Source organism: Condylostylus longicornis, unplaced genomic scaffold, assembly GCF_029603195.1.
Source record: "Condylostylus longicornis isolate FDR11 unplaced genomic scaffold, ASM2960319v2 ptg000010l, whole genome shotgun sequence".
NCBI classification, from domain to species: Eukaryota; Metazoa; Arthropoda; class Insecta; order Diptera; family Dolichopodidae; genus Condylostylus; species Condylostylus longicornis.
In genome coordinates, this window is record NW_026577979.1 from 24,758,305 (window position 1) to 24,775,065 (window position 16,761).

General features: G+C 30.6%; 1 protein-coding gene across 1 annotated transcript in view; it reads right to left on the reverse strand.

The window, feature by feature from the left end:
• Window positions 1-2,588: 2,588 nt before the first annotated feature.
• The window catches only part of LOC129618868 (uncharacterized), a 34,904-nt gene continuing 20,731 nt past the window's right edge, over window positions 2,589-16,761 (reverse strand). The window contains exon 2 of the mRNA XM_055533892.1: window positions 2,589-5,034. Coding sequence (XP_055389867.1) covers window positions 3,758-5,034 — 1,277 coding nt within the window. The 3' untranslated portion in view covers window positions 2,589-3,757. The remainder of the gene's footprint in view (window positions 5,035-16,761) is intronic.

Below are 16,761 nucleotides of genomic sequence, written 5' to 3' on the forward strand. Positions count from 1 at the left end.
ATTCATAATGTAATACAAATACTTATAGCAATTCTTTTTTGTTGAATTACTTTTAATATTATTTTCTAAAAAAATTTTTTAAAAATATATCAATTATTGTTACATTTTTTGCAATTTTACTTTGAATAAAAGAAATAAACATGAAATTCACATTAATATAATAATGCTTAATTTTAAAAAAATTATTGTATAAATATACTATCTCTCATTTACGTTAAAACTTTATTCTAAATTAAATGTGTACTATTTTTTAAATAATATATAAAATGGGGTCAAACAATACAATATAAAATTATATAATTATTTTTTATGTATATATTTTTAAAATATGTTAGTGTCTACAATTACTAACTAAAAGTTTTCCAATGAAATATTAATAATCTTTTTATTGTTTTGTAAATATTTTTTTGAATTTTTACTATTTCTCGGTGATTTATTTTCCAGAAATTGAAAAAAAAACAAAAGAAAATTTTATTTACAATACGGTTTTGATTTAACAACAAGAAAAAATTATATTTACATAAATTATTAGTTGGCAAGAGTTTTAAACTTAAATTTTATATTAATAATTGAAAATATTATAAATTTTATTCTTTATGTGTTTTTATCCGTTTTCTTATTTTACTAATATTTTTAATGTCGATTGAATATATTTCTCGTTGAAGCAAATAAATTACACACATTAAAGAATCTTTTCTATTCACAACAGTTATATTTAAATTGCAGTAATAATGGATGTATTATTACACAAACACAATTTAGCAGTCTATCAAATCAAATTTATTTGAATTGCACAGATTTTATAGATTTTTGGGTTCCGTTCATTCTTAGCGGTCACGTATAAACATTTTGGTTTCAAATTTTGGATTCTTCAATATGCCTTTATTTGTAAGAAGCAAGAAAAGAATGTGATGATTTTTTGATGACAAAGTAGTTTCTTGTTATGAATCACATTTTAAAATTAATGGATATTGAAAAATAAAATATTAGCAAACGCAATTTCAATAATACTTTTTGATTTTTATACTTTAGATTTTACAATTATGCTTTGACCGCAATTTTTGATCGCTATGTTAATACATAATAACTGGAAAACTACGAAAACCTGCAGTAAAAAAAAATTGCGGTAAATTTAAAAAGTTAATACAATTTAATGGTCGTAATAAATTATATTGCCATGTAAATGTCAGTAAATATATAAAAAATTAAAAATAAAATTATTTATGTAGTACAATACAACTGAAATTTAAAAAATTTATTATAAAAAATTGTAGTTATGGGTTCATATTTTGTGCGTTTTTTATTTGATTTTATTAATATTTTATAGATAATATGTATATGTATATATGTTTATCATTTATTGGAAAAGAAACGTTTAAAAATAAAAATATTATGTTTCAAAAAAACATTAAAATGTTTTATTTTGTGTATAGCAATAAAATAATTAAATACAAATTGTAGAAAAACATAAAATTATGAACGGTTTATTTTCGAATTTTTTGGATATGTCAGAGTTTTTAGTGTAGCTTTCATTTCATATTTTAGTTATTTAAAGTAGAAAGCAACATAATAAATGAACTACTAGAGAAGGGTAAAGAAAATGGAAATATTGAAATAATGAAAAAACAAAAATTAGTTGTAATTACCCGGGGTAGATTAGTCAAATATATTTCGTAATCCACAAAAGAGAAAATGATTTATTAAAAAGAAAATTGCACTTGTTGAGTTTTTTGAAAACTTTCACGATTTTATGTTTTCCAAAAAATTAATAAAAATGAAAAGCGATGTTTGGATTTTTAAAAACTGTTTCTTCATTAGAAAATTAATGCCATTTACGTTTAATAATCTTTCATTTGAAACGTACCTATATTAAAACTCTTTTTAGCAATAAAAAATAAAGATTCATAGTGGTCAAAATATTGTAGTTAAAAGCTAAATATTTTTTTTTCCAACATACATATATATTTTGTGAGGATATGCGTATGCTTAATTTTAATTTTTTCTTCATTTACTATTTGCATCTTCAGTAATTTCAATAATTTCAAACTGCAATTGCGTAGGCATATAGTCAATTCTATTCAGCAGAGCATTCATGTAAAGATTAATAATATATTGTATTACTTTTGTAACGCACAAGATAAAGTAATCATTATAACTAACACCATTTAATAACAAAAAATTATTTAAATAAAAGTATTGCTTAATCTATTTTAAAATAATTTAAAACGAAATATATAGTGAAATAAAAAGAAAATATTTATGAATGTACATTTGTACATACATACAAAAAAGTTATGTGTTGCAATGTTTTTCGAATTTAGAATTTAATATAATATTTTTAATTGTTAAAATTTTTTTATTTTGTAAATATAAAAATATTTACTTTATCTTTTTTTTTCAATTTATACTAAATTTTGATTTTTCTTTATTTTATATTATATATAATATTTTGTATTTTATGTTACATAGAAGAGAATGCAAACGAATTTCATTCAACACTTATTTAAAAAGAGAAAAATATTTCAAATTATCATTTTTGTAACTAAATATAATAATTACATAACTTTGCCATTAAAAAGTATTAATATATTTAAAAATTAGCCTTAAAATTAAAATTTTAATAATATTTGGATAAGTTTAATAATAGTTCCTTATAATTATTAATAATATAATATTCAATATATTTTTGTATAAATTTTACTACTTATTTTGCATTTTTTTATCTTACTATCTCTTACAGCTTTATTGCAAAACAAAATCTGTAATAATAAAAAACTTTTAAAGATATTTTCTTTTCGGCATTTGTTAATTTACAATTCGAGTTTAAAAGTTTGATTATACATTTATATTTTTTGAATAAATCTATTAAAGTAATAAAGTTTCGCTTTATTCAGTCGATTGGCACTAAAAATTAAAGGCTAAAAATAAGTTATAAAGAACTTCCAATTACGAGTACTTGTCGAAAACTGCGTGGTATATAGTCGTAATATAAGAAAGTAGAAAAGAAAATCATTCTACTCTTTTATGAAAATTATTATTTTTATTTTAAATACTAATGAAATAGAATTCAACTTTTATTATTTTTTGATTGCGAATGTAAATTCCCTAAAGATTTTTTAAAGTATTGATTCGATTTTTGCAATTGATTACAAAGTTAAAATATTTTCAAATATTTAAATAATTCAGTAAGTTCGGGATACTCGATTCACATTTTTAAAGTAGAATAAAAATATTCCTCCTAATGCGGAATTATACACATATGTATATGTATCTAATTTTAATACTTAACTTCTTAGTCTTAAAATTTGAAGGTAATTGTCACTTTTATGGTAGTTTCAAATTTATAACTTCTTAGATTATTTCTCATTTTGTGTTCCGATATTTTTAATAGGTATAACTTTCTGTACGATTACTGTATGCAACGTGTGTTTCGTATTTCGTAAATTATATAAAATTTTAAAGATTACAAAGTGTACTTTGACTGAATAAGTATGATATAATACTAAAGTACTTACATATAAGAATTACTCATGCATCAGCTTACGATATACTGATTCATATACGCATAAAAAATTATTCATGTGCATAATACATACTTATATACACATTTTTAAATAAGAAGGCCGAAATCAGTAAAATTTATTGCGTTTTTTGCGACAATAATATGTGGGGTTTCGTTTTTCAACTTCGAGTTTTTAAATTTTGTCCTTGTTTTTTTAGTGCGTTTTCCATATGATTTAATGGAAAACAATAAAGACTAGACCTCTGTGCCATCTTCATCTTCATCTTGAAAAAGTTGACTTGTGCTGCCACCATGTCCTGTTGATGTAACTGCAATTTTCTTTTTGGGTTTTGGCGGTGGTCGTGGTGGAATTTTGGCCGATTTTGTTGCATTTTGGTACCCATTGTTGATTGATGGCACTATTGTTAATCCACTATTACTTTTGGCTGTGCCATATAATGGTTCTGTATCAGATGTATTTGTTAAATTTGAGAGTTCATGTATTGGTTCATATAATTTGGAAGTAGATTGTGGGACAAAGTTACTGCTGTTATTAAGCAGAGAATTGTTATTATTGTTATTATTATTTTTATTATTATTATTACTATTGCTATTGTTGTTGTTATTATTACTATTGCTATTATTGTTATTATTACTTATACTTTTGTTAAAATTATGATTAACGGCACCATTATTACTAGTATCGGCTTTATTGAATTTAAGGCCACTATTACTATTACTAACGACGTTAATTGTTACGCCAAAGTTGGTATTAGCACATTCATTGTTAATTGTATTTGGTGTTGCCGGTAATGGTCGATCTTTCATTGTGTACCGTGGTGACATAACTTTATTGCTATTAGCGTTTGTAGTACCAATTTTATGTAAACTAAGCATTGAATTACCACCAGCTGTGGTACGTAACCCTAAATTATCATAAACTGGTTCAGTCAATGATGCTTCTGACATATCTGTTCCAGCTATACTTGGATTTTGCGTGATTGATGCAGGTTGAAATTCTGATAACGGTGAAGTGACGGATGGTGTCCAACTTGGTACACGAGGTTTACGTGGTATTGTCATATAGCCTTGTTTCATTATGATAGGTGGATAAACAACTGGAGCAGGGATAAATGGCGACTCGTTATTGCGATTAGTATTAGAGGTGTTAGCAGTTACAATTGTGAAATTTCGATTTTTAGGATATTGTAATGTGCGAAACTGTGTTTGAGCTGTTCCGTATATTCCATTACTAGCAGGTAAAGATGATGATGTCGATGGTAAGGAACAACTTGGTAGAACATGTTGATAAACTGGACTGGATAATGGAGATTTCCTGTAAGTTGGGCGGTTATCAGTAGGAATATTTGATATAGAGCTTTGTAAGGATGGTGATTGTGGAACACGTTGGGCTGAAAATGATAATAAATCAGGCGGTAAATTTGCGCCACAGCCGTCATCAACATATGTAGCACGGGAGCGTGGTGTTGTATCTGATAAAGTAACTGAATTTGTTTCTTCATCGTGACTTGCTGAAAAATAAGAAAATTAAAAACATTTTAAAATACATATAGATAACACAAACTGAATTTAAATATTGATCTTTTAAATGTATACGTATGGACTGTATCCTTTCATAATATTATCATAGAATATTTTTTATTTTTAATGAATTTTTTTTTTATTTTGAATTGCTATAAGTATTTGTTGTACGCTTTATTGTACGCTGAGCGAATTATTATATTTTCATTATAATTTATTTTTTCCATTAATTTAATTTTTCCATTATTTTATACTTTTTATTTTGTATTATAAGCAAGGCCGATTTTACCATTTATTCAAACTAAGCATTTGCAGAAAAGCAAAGACGCTTTTGAAAATTTCAAAAATTGAAAATTAAAAAAAAACCTAAATTAAAAAAAATTTATTTTTAAAATAAAATAAATTTTTTTATTTTTTTCCAATATTTGTTTTATAAAATCTTTTTTTCTTTCAATTTGAAGCGAAATTAACTTGATAACATTTACGTTATATGTAAGTATACTTTATATTTTGTACATTATACTCGTATTTTGTTCCTAACAATATAAAAAAATCTGATGTGGTCAGCACATAAGCGACCGCATTATATATTGTCTAGTTGAATGAAAGTGTAACAGAATATTATAAAAATGTCTGTTAAATACTTCTTTCCAATTTTTAGGACTTTAGTAAGCTTAGTTTCGGTAACAACCAGAACTCAAATATCAAATTTCATGAAATTCCATCAATTGATTCCGTAGATATGGTGAAAAATGTAAAATCGCCCGCAGATCAGTTTTCGAGCCCTGATCTTTCCAAAAAATTTACATGTTCATTGCTTTAATATGAGGAATTCATATATTAAATTTCAATGAAATTGGTTGATTATTTCTCTTTGTATACACAAAAATGTATATTTGGCCCGTAGTAAAGGTCTAGTTGCCGATGCCTGATTTCTTCCAAAACATAGGAATTTTCGCGGACGATCGAGTTGAGCTTATATATAAAATTTCAAGTAAATCGGTTGAATATTTTCTTCAAAATGATCAAAAATGTAAAACAGGCCGGCTAAAAAGTGCAGTTCCCGAGGCCTGATATATACCAAAACTTGATCAATCCGTGCCATGGTGGAAATAAGCTTACATATAAAATTTCATCAAAATCGGTTTAGCAGAACTTGAGATACACGCGTGCACACACAGACCGACAGGTTGCTGAAAATAGTTTATTTACACTTCCCTACTATAGAGAAGTACGTTCCCACCGAAAACTCGATATGCAAAATTTGTTGCCATAACATAACCTACGGTCGGTAAAAGTGTGCATGAAAACAAACTCAATTACACAAAAAATTATGGCATTAATCTCTAAATAAGAGAAATTAAAATTGTTCATACATTTTGTTACTACACAATACCTTTTCATTCATAATATGAATGGACTAAATGTTTTTGGAATTATATGAATCAATCAGAATATGTAATTCTTATTATTAATTATTACTTTCATTAGTATGTATGTATATACTTACATATATATTATTATTTCGCACATCTGAATAAATTTAATGGTACATAATATACATAAGTTAAATCATTCAATATATATATGTATATAAGATTGTTATATAGTTTATCCATCATATTAAACAATATAAGTTATATATATATAACTTATATTGTTTAATATGTATAGGAACACAGTGAAGTCAAAAACTTCAAGTAAATCTCTTTCTTTGTTTTAAGCAAATTGAATAAGTCCAAGTCAAATTGAATAATGCCAATTAAATGTCAATTTCAAAGTGTTGAAAAAAGACTATTGTTTAATGAAAACTTATAAAAACGAGAAAAAACCGTGTCAACTCTGTGATACCCGTGCGAATTTGTTATCCTATGTGCGAATAAATATACCATAACTGACTATGGAACAGACTATGACTTTAAGTTGCCGTATTACCATATTAATTTATGCAAAATTTCAGTATTGTGCTTTTCAAAAAACTGTGTGTGCCAAACTACTATTGAAGTTGTATGGCAGCTACCAAAAAGAGCCAAGCAATTTTAGCAAATTTTTTCAAACACATCGGCCCTACTAATATATTCGTTTGTCTGAAATATCAATACTATAGCTTTTATACTTTCTGAGATAAAGCCAACTAACTTTTGAACTTGTATGGCAGCTTCTGGCAACCAGAAGGAGCCAAGTAATTTTAACGACTTTTATCAGACAAATTGGCCCTACTAACATGTTCGTTTGTGTGAAATTTCAATACCGTAGCTTTAATAGTTTCTGAGATATAGCCATATAACATTTGAAGTTGAGAAGGAGAAAAGTAATTTCAAAGACTTTTATCAGACACATTAGCCCTACTAATATATTCGTTTGTTTTCGTTGAAATTTCAATTTTACAGCTTTTATAGTTTCTGAGATATAGCCAAATAAATTTTGAAGTTGTATGGCAGCTACCCGAACCAGTACCGCGATCATGTGTAATTCAAATAGGGTTCTGCCACTTATTACAATAAATCATTTGGGAAAATTTGGTGAACTTAGCTCAATTAGTTTTTGAATTATCGCTGGGACAGACGGACAGACCGACAAAGCTAAATCAACTCAGAATTCGACGCTGATTAAAAACATACACTTGAGTCTATATCTCGGAGCATTATTTCTTAGCGTTACAAACGGTAAGGCAAATTTAGTATACCCTTCGAACATACGTTCGTACGGGTATAAAAACACATAGTAAATCGAAAAGAGCAGAAGTTTTTGGTTCAAATGTTGGCATATAGTTTCAAATTGTTAATAGATGAAAATAAATAGATGTTTAACATTTAATAAATGTTTAGAACAAATAGATGTTTTCAAAATAAGATTTTTAAAATTTTAAAATCTTACATACAAAAATATCCTACAAAATTAAGGTTTTGTAATGCTAATGAATTTTATTTAGAATTTGAAGTTTTTACATTTTTCTCAAAACTGGAACATTTTGACCAAAAGGTCAATTTATTAGGCAACTGTAACATTTATTATATATTAATCGACTTAGCGCATTTAATAAATTAAATACGCTTACGTCTGATTTGGTTCGAATTGAAATCGTTGTATTTTTGCTTCCTACCTTATAAATTGAATTTTATTTGAAGATCGCGAAGGGTTCGTGAAGATTTTTTTATACCCGTACGAACGTATGTTCGAAGGGTATACTAAATTTGCCTTACCGTTTGTAACGTTAAGAAATAACGGCGTTAGATATAGACTCAAGTGTACGTTTTTGATCAGCGTCAAATTCTGAGTTGATTTAGCTTTGTCTGTCCGTCCGTCCGTCCGTCCGTCCGCCCGTCCGTCCGTCCGTCCGTCCCAACGATAACTCAAAAACTAATTGAGCTAAGTTCACCAAATTTTCACAAATGATTTATTGTAGTAAGTGCCAGAACCCTATTTAAATTGGATATGATCGGGGTACCGGTTCGGGTAGCTGCCATACAACTTCAAAATTTATTTGGCTATATCTCAGAAACTATAAAAGCTGTGATATTGAGATTTCACACAAACGAATATATTAGTAGGGCCGATGTGTCTCATAAAAGTCGTTGAAATTACTTGGCTCCTTCTGGTACCTGCCATACAACTTCAAAAGTTATTTGACTATATCTCAGAAACTATAAAAGCTGTGATATTGAGATTTCACACAAGTGAGTATATTAGTAGGGCCGATGTGCTTGATAAAATTCGCTAAAATTTCTTGGCTCTTTCTGGTAGCTGCCATACAACTTCAATAGTACTAAAATTTTGTATAAATTAATATGGTAATACGGCGACTTAAAGTCATAGTCTGCCCCATAGTTAGTTATGGCACATTAGTTATTCGCACATAGGATAACAAATTCGTACGGGTATCACAGAGTTGACAAGGTCAACTCTATTTTTTTTCTCGTTTTTATCAAATTTTATTTTAAATAAAGTTTGGTCAAACCAATGGCTTGTAGTGTAGCATTTTTCCATTAAAAAGTGAAAATACTGCTTTTATAAACAATCTATGTATACCTCCTACACTATTAAAGTAACTATCATTGATATACGAAACTATTTCAAGGATTGCATAAATTTAGGATGAACGATTCATGCAGTCTTTAAAATTAAGCAAAAATAAGTTTAATATAATTAATGTTAATATAATGCCCGATTTTAAGGGTTAATTGCGTGAGTTAAGAAAAATAATTATATTTTTTAATGTCATGGAATTTACCGTTAGCTTTTGCGTTTACAGGAATTTGTAAAAACTTCCGGTTTCCGAAATATAAAGCGTCAAAAATTCAAATTTCGCAAATTTCGGGAAACGATAACTTGAGAGGGTGTAAAGATGGAACAAAATTTTCTTCCAACGAAATAAACTATTTGTTTTTGTCTAAAAGCTGCTAAAACTTCAGGCTCCTACAACTTGGAGTCTAGAAGAAAAACGAGATCAAAAATTTAGAAAAAACCGATTTTAGATAACTGTAAATTTCGACGGCCATTTTGTTTTTTTAAAGTTTAGTTATAGTATGCTCCGATAGGAGAAGCAAGCCACTACCTTTGCGTTTGCAAAATTTGAAAAATGCTTATATTTTCACTGTAACAAATGAGGGGAGAGATAGGTAAAAATTTTGTTCCACAGAAATAAGTTTCTAGTAAAGATCTATGTACATATTAAATTTTAGTTTTCTATCTTCAAGGGCGTAGAAGTTTTGTAAACATGTCCACGGATGGACGGACGGACGGACGGACAGAATGAAACTAATATGCAATTTTTTTAAAAAATTTTTTGGAAAAGAGCTAAAAAGTATTGACGAAAAATACAAATCAAACGAGAAAACGAACGAAAATTAAAACGAAAAATTCAAATTAAAGAAAAAAAATATGTTTTATTTGTTTTACTTTTTTCATTTCGTTTCTTTCTTTTGTTTAAACTCCCACTTTAACTGTGTTGTAAGCTTGAAAATTTGTTGTTTTCTTATCTTTAACTTTCTCACATTATAGGTATCCCTCGCTACTGTAAGAAACTTAAATCTATCAAAGAAAGTAGCAGGGTTTCTATCAAAAATTGAAAAACATGACAAGGGTCTACGAGAAAGAAAAGTTTGAGAACCTTTTTTGAGGTATATGCAAAGGGTACTTCTGTTTTGCCACTAAAAAAAATAGGTTTAATAAATGCAGTGGATGCTGTATATAGATATTGTTTATAAAATTATGGATATTTAAAAATTTTAAATTATTTTACTAGCAATGATTTAGCCCTTTTTACCAATTGCTTTAAAATAATGAAAACTATGAACTCAAAATAACAACAAGGTTTTAAAAATAATTTCTTGTCACATTCGCCGTGTTTTGACATTTCGCTCGAAAAAATTTTATTATTCAGAACTACAGCTGATGGAAATACAGGTCTGGACCCTAGATTAGATTAGATTAGATTTTCAAGGGAACCGAGTGGGGCATGAGAAACCCCCCGAGCCACCGCAGCTATTTCTGACTTATTGTATAATATCTCCGTCCCAACTATAAATCCGGAGATATCCCCAAGGGAGTTGAACAGAAGTTCCCGAAGACTTAGTAACCCATGTCCATGACAATGCCGGCGCCGGACAGCCAGTGCTGAACAGTCGCAAAGGATGTCCTCGGCAGCCTCGTCAACGCAGTAGCGCGAACCCGGCTCCTGTTCATTCCCAGCAACTCCGCGGTGAATCCGCTGGAGCACGCCGAAACAAAAAGCCGCCAGCCGAGAGGCCTTCACGGCGGAAAAAGGCAGACCACAGAAGAGCAGCGACAAAGGCAGCACTGTATAAAGGCAGCCCCAGATCACCTCCGCGCTAGCCCATTGACAACCTCGTGACCAATGGACTAGCCATGCGGTCATGGCCACTGTAGCCTGGCACGTAAATGAGCGTAGGTCTGTTCTCCGATGCCAATTCCACAAGAGCAACAAGGCAGCCCCAGACCAGCTTGGATGTAACCTGAGTCAAATGAAGTGCCAACAATGTCAGCTGTCCGAGAACGTATAGATGGTACGGTTTTTATATTCCCTTTCTAAATTGATTGTCAGACAAATCTCTATTGCATGTATTTCGGCTTGGAACACCGTGCAATACGGGTCAAGGGTCGCATATATACGCGTGTCCGAACACCCGAACCCACAACCGACTCTGTTTTGGATCCGTCTGCATACCACACGCTAGAACCCGACTCAAGCACCGGGCCTCCTCGATCCCATGTCCATCGATCGGGAAACAGAACCCTGTACTTGCCGTCGAAGTTGTATCGCGGCAGACAGGCATCCGACTTGTTTATTCTTAGAATCGGATCGCTCTCAATGAAATTCCTGTGAGTCCTGCAGGCCAACTTTCGCCCCGTCTTGTCCTCGCCAGAGAGAAGTCGGTAAGTCACTAACCGAGCTTCATTCAATAAATGGAGGTGCAGTGGCGGTAACCCAATCATCACCTCCAATGCAGCGGTAGAAGCCGTCCGCATTGCCCCAGCCATACCCAGGCAGGCCAACCTCTGCAACTTTTCCAAATTGGCCCGCACACCCGCCTCCTGAGGTGACGATGGGCCTAGCAAGGGCCGTATATAGCCGCAGTGCTATCCTGGGACTGCTTCCCCAGGTCCCACCGATGAAGCTCCTGCATGTCCACAAGGCCGCCGTAGCCTTCCCGATAACTCTATCTATATGAGTATTTCAGGAGAGGCTATCATGCAGGCTTACTCCCAGATACCTCACCTCCCTAGAGTAACTAATACGTTCACCAAACAGAATTGGCCTTGTTAGTTTATTTCTGCGTCTGATAAAGGCAACCAAAGTGCTCTTGCTGGGATTTATTTTTAACCCAACGCCTTCGCTCCACCTTTCTACAACAAATCACCTTTCCTGTACAAGATCAGAAATAGTCTTCTCAAATTTGCCGCGTATGAAGAAGGCCACAACTTTGGCGTAACCCCAAACAAGTGCCCCGGAGCCCCCGAGAGCAGATATTAGATCATCCACTACAATGGACCACAGGAGGAGCGAAAGAAGCCGCGTCCTGCAGACACCCTTTTGAAGCGGAGATGAAGAGTGTATCGTTAGCTATGGTGATCTTAACAATCCTATCCTTTAGCATCCGATTAATCCATCTGCTCGTCGTCGCATCAATCCCTCGTTTGTGCAATGACGCACAGATGACATGATTGTCAAAAGCTCGCTCCATATCAAAGAAGCAGCCAACTGCCACCTCCCGCACTTCCAGTGAGTTTTCAAGGTCCCCCACTGGACTCTGCAGAGCGAGTACAGTAGACCTTCCCGACCGATAGGCGTACTGAGACTCATGCAAGGGATTGATTCCCAGTGCGTCGTCCCATAGGAATCTATCAATTAATTTTTCCATTGCTTTCAATAGAAAACAAGCAAGGCGGCCTGAACCCTAAGAGAGAGTGACAGTTCACAGCTGACGAATTTACACGTATTCTTATTGGATCTATAGAGGACCTTTTTTAACATCATAAATTTTCCGCAGGATCAGGTTTTTCGAATTTTTAATTAGAAAAAGTAAAAATTTAATTTTTTCTACTTTACTAGTGCTTACATTCTTAAAGTCTTGTGATATTAAAATACTAAAAAATTGATTTTATAAAGTTGGGTCAAACCAATGGTTTGTATTGTAACACTTTTCCTTTCAACAAAAGAAAATACTGCTTTTAAAAACTATCTCTAGGATTGCATATAGTTACGATGAACGATTTATGCAGTCTTTGAAATAAAGCAGAAATTAATTTAAAGAGGGTAATTGTGTGAGTTAAGAAAAATAATTATATTTTAATGGATGGAATTTACCGTTATTAGTGTTTAATGGCTGTCAAAATAGCTGTACGGCGTAGAAATAAAACCATATCAAAAATTTAGAAAAAACGCACTTTAGATAACGGCAAATTTTAGCGGCCATTTTGTATTTTTAAAGTTCGAGTATAGTATGCCGCAGTAGAAGAAGCCAGCCAATATATTTCTGCGTTTCAAAAATATGAAAAATGCTTATGGTTTCATTGCAATAAATATTTGAAAAATGGCATTGTTAAAGTTTCAGGGAGGTGTTACTTTTAAAAGGGCGGAGATAGGTAAAAATTTTCTTCTACGAAAATAAGTTTTTAGTAAAGATCTATACACACATAAAATTTCAGCTTTCTATCCTCAAGGGTGCAGAAGTTTTGTAAACATGTCCACGGACGGATGGACAGAGTGAAACTAATAAGCACATTTCTTTCAAAATTTTTTTGGAAAAGTGCTTAAAATAATAGTGCAATTTTTTTTGTCGAATTATTTAGTTGATTTTGGTGCATATTTTCAAATTTGAGAAAATTTATATTTGATATTTGATTATACTTCTGATATAATCACATATATATCTATAAAAATTAACTTTATACGTATTTTTCAATTTTACAAATACATTCACAAAAAAGCCCGGTCGAGGCCTTGATTTTTTGGTAATGTCAAGTTCTGAATGTTTAAGCGATAAACGATATTACATTGGCTTTGCGAACCATAATAACTCTATAAAACAATGAATGAACTAGAGGAGAAGAATTAGCTATTTCACACTTTTTTTCAAACTTCTTAAGAATTTATATAAAAATTGAATATATCAAAGACATGCAACGCAAAAATAATCAAAACTCAATTAAGCAACATGTTGCTGAAATTTGAAGTTGTTTATCGACATAATTGTCAACATGTACTAAATAAAAACATGATTAAATAAACATGCAGTAAAACCTCCTTAAGGCGGAACTTCTATAAAACGGAAACCAGAACAATTTTTCATACCCAACTTTTTCAAATACTACAGCCATGCTTAAAAACCTTTTAAAACGAAAACCTTCATAGACGGAAACGGACAAGTTTTTTATATAAATTTTACATGACAACCTCTATAAGATGAAAAATTTATGTCAAGTAAATGTGCATGTCAATCATTTTTTTGTTTAATTTTTTTTTTGTGTAATTTCGGAGAGACAAATTTCGTGAAATAGTTTTTCTAAGAATTTTTGAATCGTGGAAAAAAGTAAGTTGATTTAATTATGTACACATTTTTCTTCTTTTTGCAATAATTGATTTTAATTTAATAGAAAAAGTGACAAAAAAACAAATTAATATTGGAGCAGAAGTACGAGATAATCACACTCAAAGAAAATAATTCAACAGGCGTTGTAGAAATACATAAATATTTTATGTGCGGAAAAATTCAAATTTAGGAAATTTTTAAGTCTAAAGAGACTTAAGAAGAAGTGGAAAGAATGTTTAATAGTACGTGAAAATAAAAATAACGAGTTTAACAAAATTGTTTACGATTGATTTCTTACTATGTGTGAAACAAATTTTCTAGTATCTGGGCCTCTCCTTAAAAAAAAAACAGTTCTTAAAGTTGCTCAGCAGTTCGATTTTACTTTCAAGGCTTTAATTGATTGGTTTGAAAATTTTTAGAAACGGTTCAATATAAAATTTTGCAAAATATATTAAATAGTTAAATAATAAATTAAATATCTAATCCTAAATTTTTTTTCTGACAATAAGAAAAGATGTTGACAACAAAATTCTTTTGACAATTACCTCTGTTAAAGATATAGACAATTACCTCTGTTAATATTTTATAATATTTTATTAATAATATTACTGTTACCTTCAACGGTTGATAAGAGAATGAATAGAACAGTAAAAAGAAAATACAGAACAGTAGAAAATTATTCTTAATTAATAAATGACAGAAAGTATCTGCCGTTCACATATTGTTTTATCTTTACATAATTCAAGTAATTCACAATAAATAAATCAATTCAAACATAATACATATGTAAATTAATTTCAATTATAATATGAAAGTGAATGTAATACAAAATTGTAAATTGGAAATATACCTAAATCTTTAACACTCCGACTCAATTCAATTTTTATAATCATAAAAAAAATTCAAAAATTAAAATTTTAATTTACAAACCAAATTTTCTAAAAACGAAAAAATTTAATTGAAATAAAAAAAATTTGATGTGGTCACCACATAACCGACCGCAATATTATAAAAATGCCTCTTAAATACTTCTTTCCAGCTTTTAGGGCATTAGTAAGCTTATAGCTAACATACCTACAAAAATGTAAATTTGGCTCTTAGTAGAATTCCCTGAAATGCTCTCCAGTTAGTTTCGGTGACAACCAGAGCTCAAATATCAAATTTCAAGAAATTCCATCAATTCGTTCCGTAGATGTGGTAAAAACCGTAAAATCGGTTCTCAGATCAGTTTCCGAGCCCTGATCTCACCAAAAATAGATTCATTTTTTTAATACGAAGAATTTAAATATTAAATTTCAATGAAGTCGGTTGATTATTTCTCTTTATATACGCAATAATGTATATTTGGCCAGTAGTAAACGTCCAGTTGCTGACGCCTGATTTCTTCCAAAAGTTAGCAGGTTTCGCGGAAGGTCGAGTGAAGTTTATATACTTTTTGCCGCAGTCCAATGAACTAACCTTTAGACGGTAAATCTTCCTAAAGAATTAACTGCAAATGATATATCTGGTCGTACAGAATTCGACAGATACATTAAATTATCTATCAATTCCCTATATGGTTTATCAATTCCCGATCTACTAATGTCCAGGTTTCATTTTGTTTCAATTAATTTAATTCTTTAATCATGCCTTCCTTCAATTTTTCACTATTACAACTTTGCGAAGCTGCCTTAAATCTGCTTGGTGTTTCAAATGATATATCTGATGTTAAATTTGCTTTTTCTGAATATGATTTCTTAGGTTTACCTCTCATTCCAGTTTTAATCACTTTCGGTCTGCCTTTAACCTTTTTCTTTAAAGATTTATCTGAAAAAACTTCATTTGTTTCTTCACTTGTTTCAACTTCAGATTTTGAACTGGAATCATCGTCTACCGTTTGAAACGAGTCACAGCTTTTATTATTTATATTATTTGATGTACATCCTTGTTGACTTACAATACCTTCACTTACTATTCCAGATTTCGTATCTTCATCATTGTTGTCAATAGTTTCTTGTAATTAAATAGCTTGCTATTTAACTTCTTTAATTCGATTGTCGCATATATCAATAAGTTCAACTTTTCTTTCATGAAGACCATTTTCATCATTTTCATAACCGAAAAGCTTTTGAATTAATATTATTACCCACAAAAGTGTATTCTTCACCTTTAGGCTCCAATTTGCAAAAATTTCTGCCTTTACGAAGTGCAATAACTTTGCTACCAAAACTTCTAAAATGATTTGTTTCTGGTTTTCGCCCAGTCCATGGGTTCCAGATATAGAAAGTTCTGAATCTAAAACATACAACGCGCCATCTCCATTAAAGTGCGATTTGCTCGAGCAGCGATACCATTTTGCTGGAGAGCATAGGGTACTGAAAGTTCTCGTTCAATTCCATTTTGCTCTGAGTATTCACTAAACTGTTTTGACAAATATTCCCGTCCGTTATCAGTTCTTAGGCATTTTATTTTTCTTCCAGTTTCTTGTTAAAAAACCCACGTGGACATGCTTTGACTTGCCGTCTATAAATGTCACAAAATATTGTGCGCCACCAACAGATTTAGCACTTAACGGAACACAATTATCAGAAGGCACAAATTCTATTATTAACAAATAAAATTAATTTTTGAGTTTTGAAGCGGCATTTGATGAATTTTTGATTTTTCGCAAACAATGCATTTCAA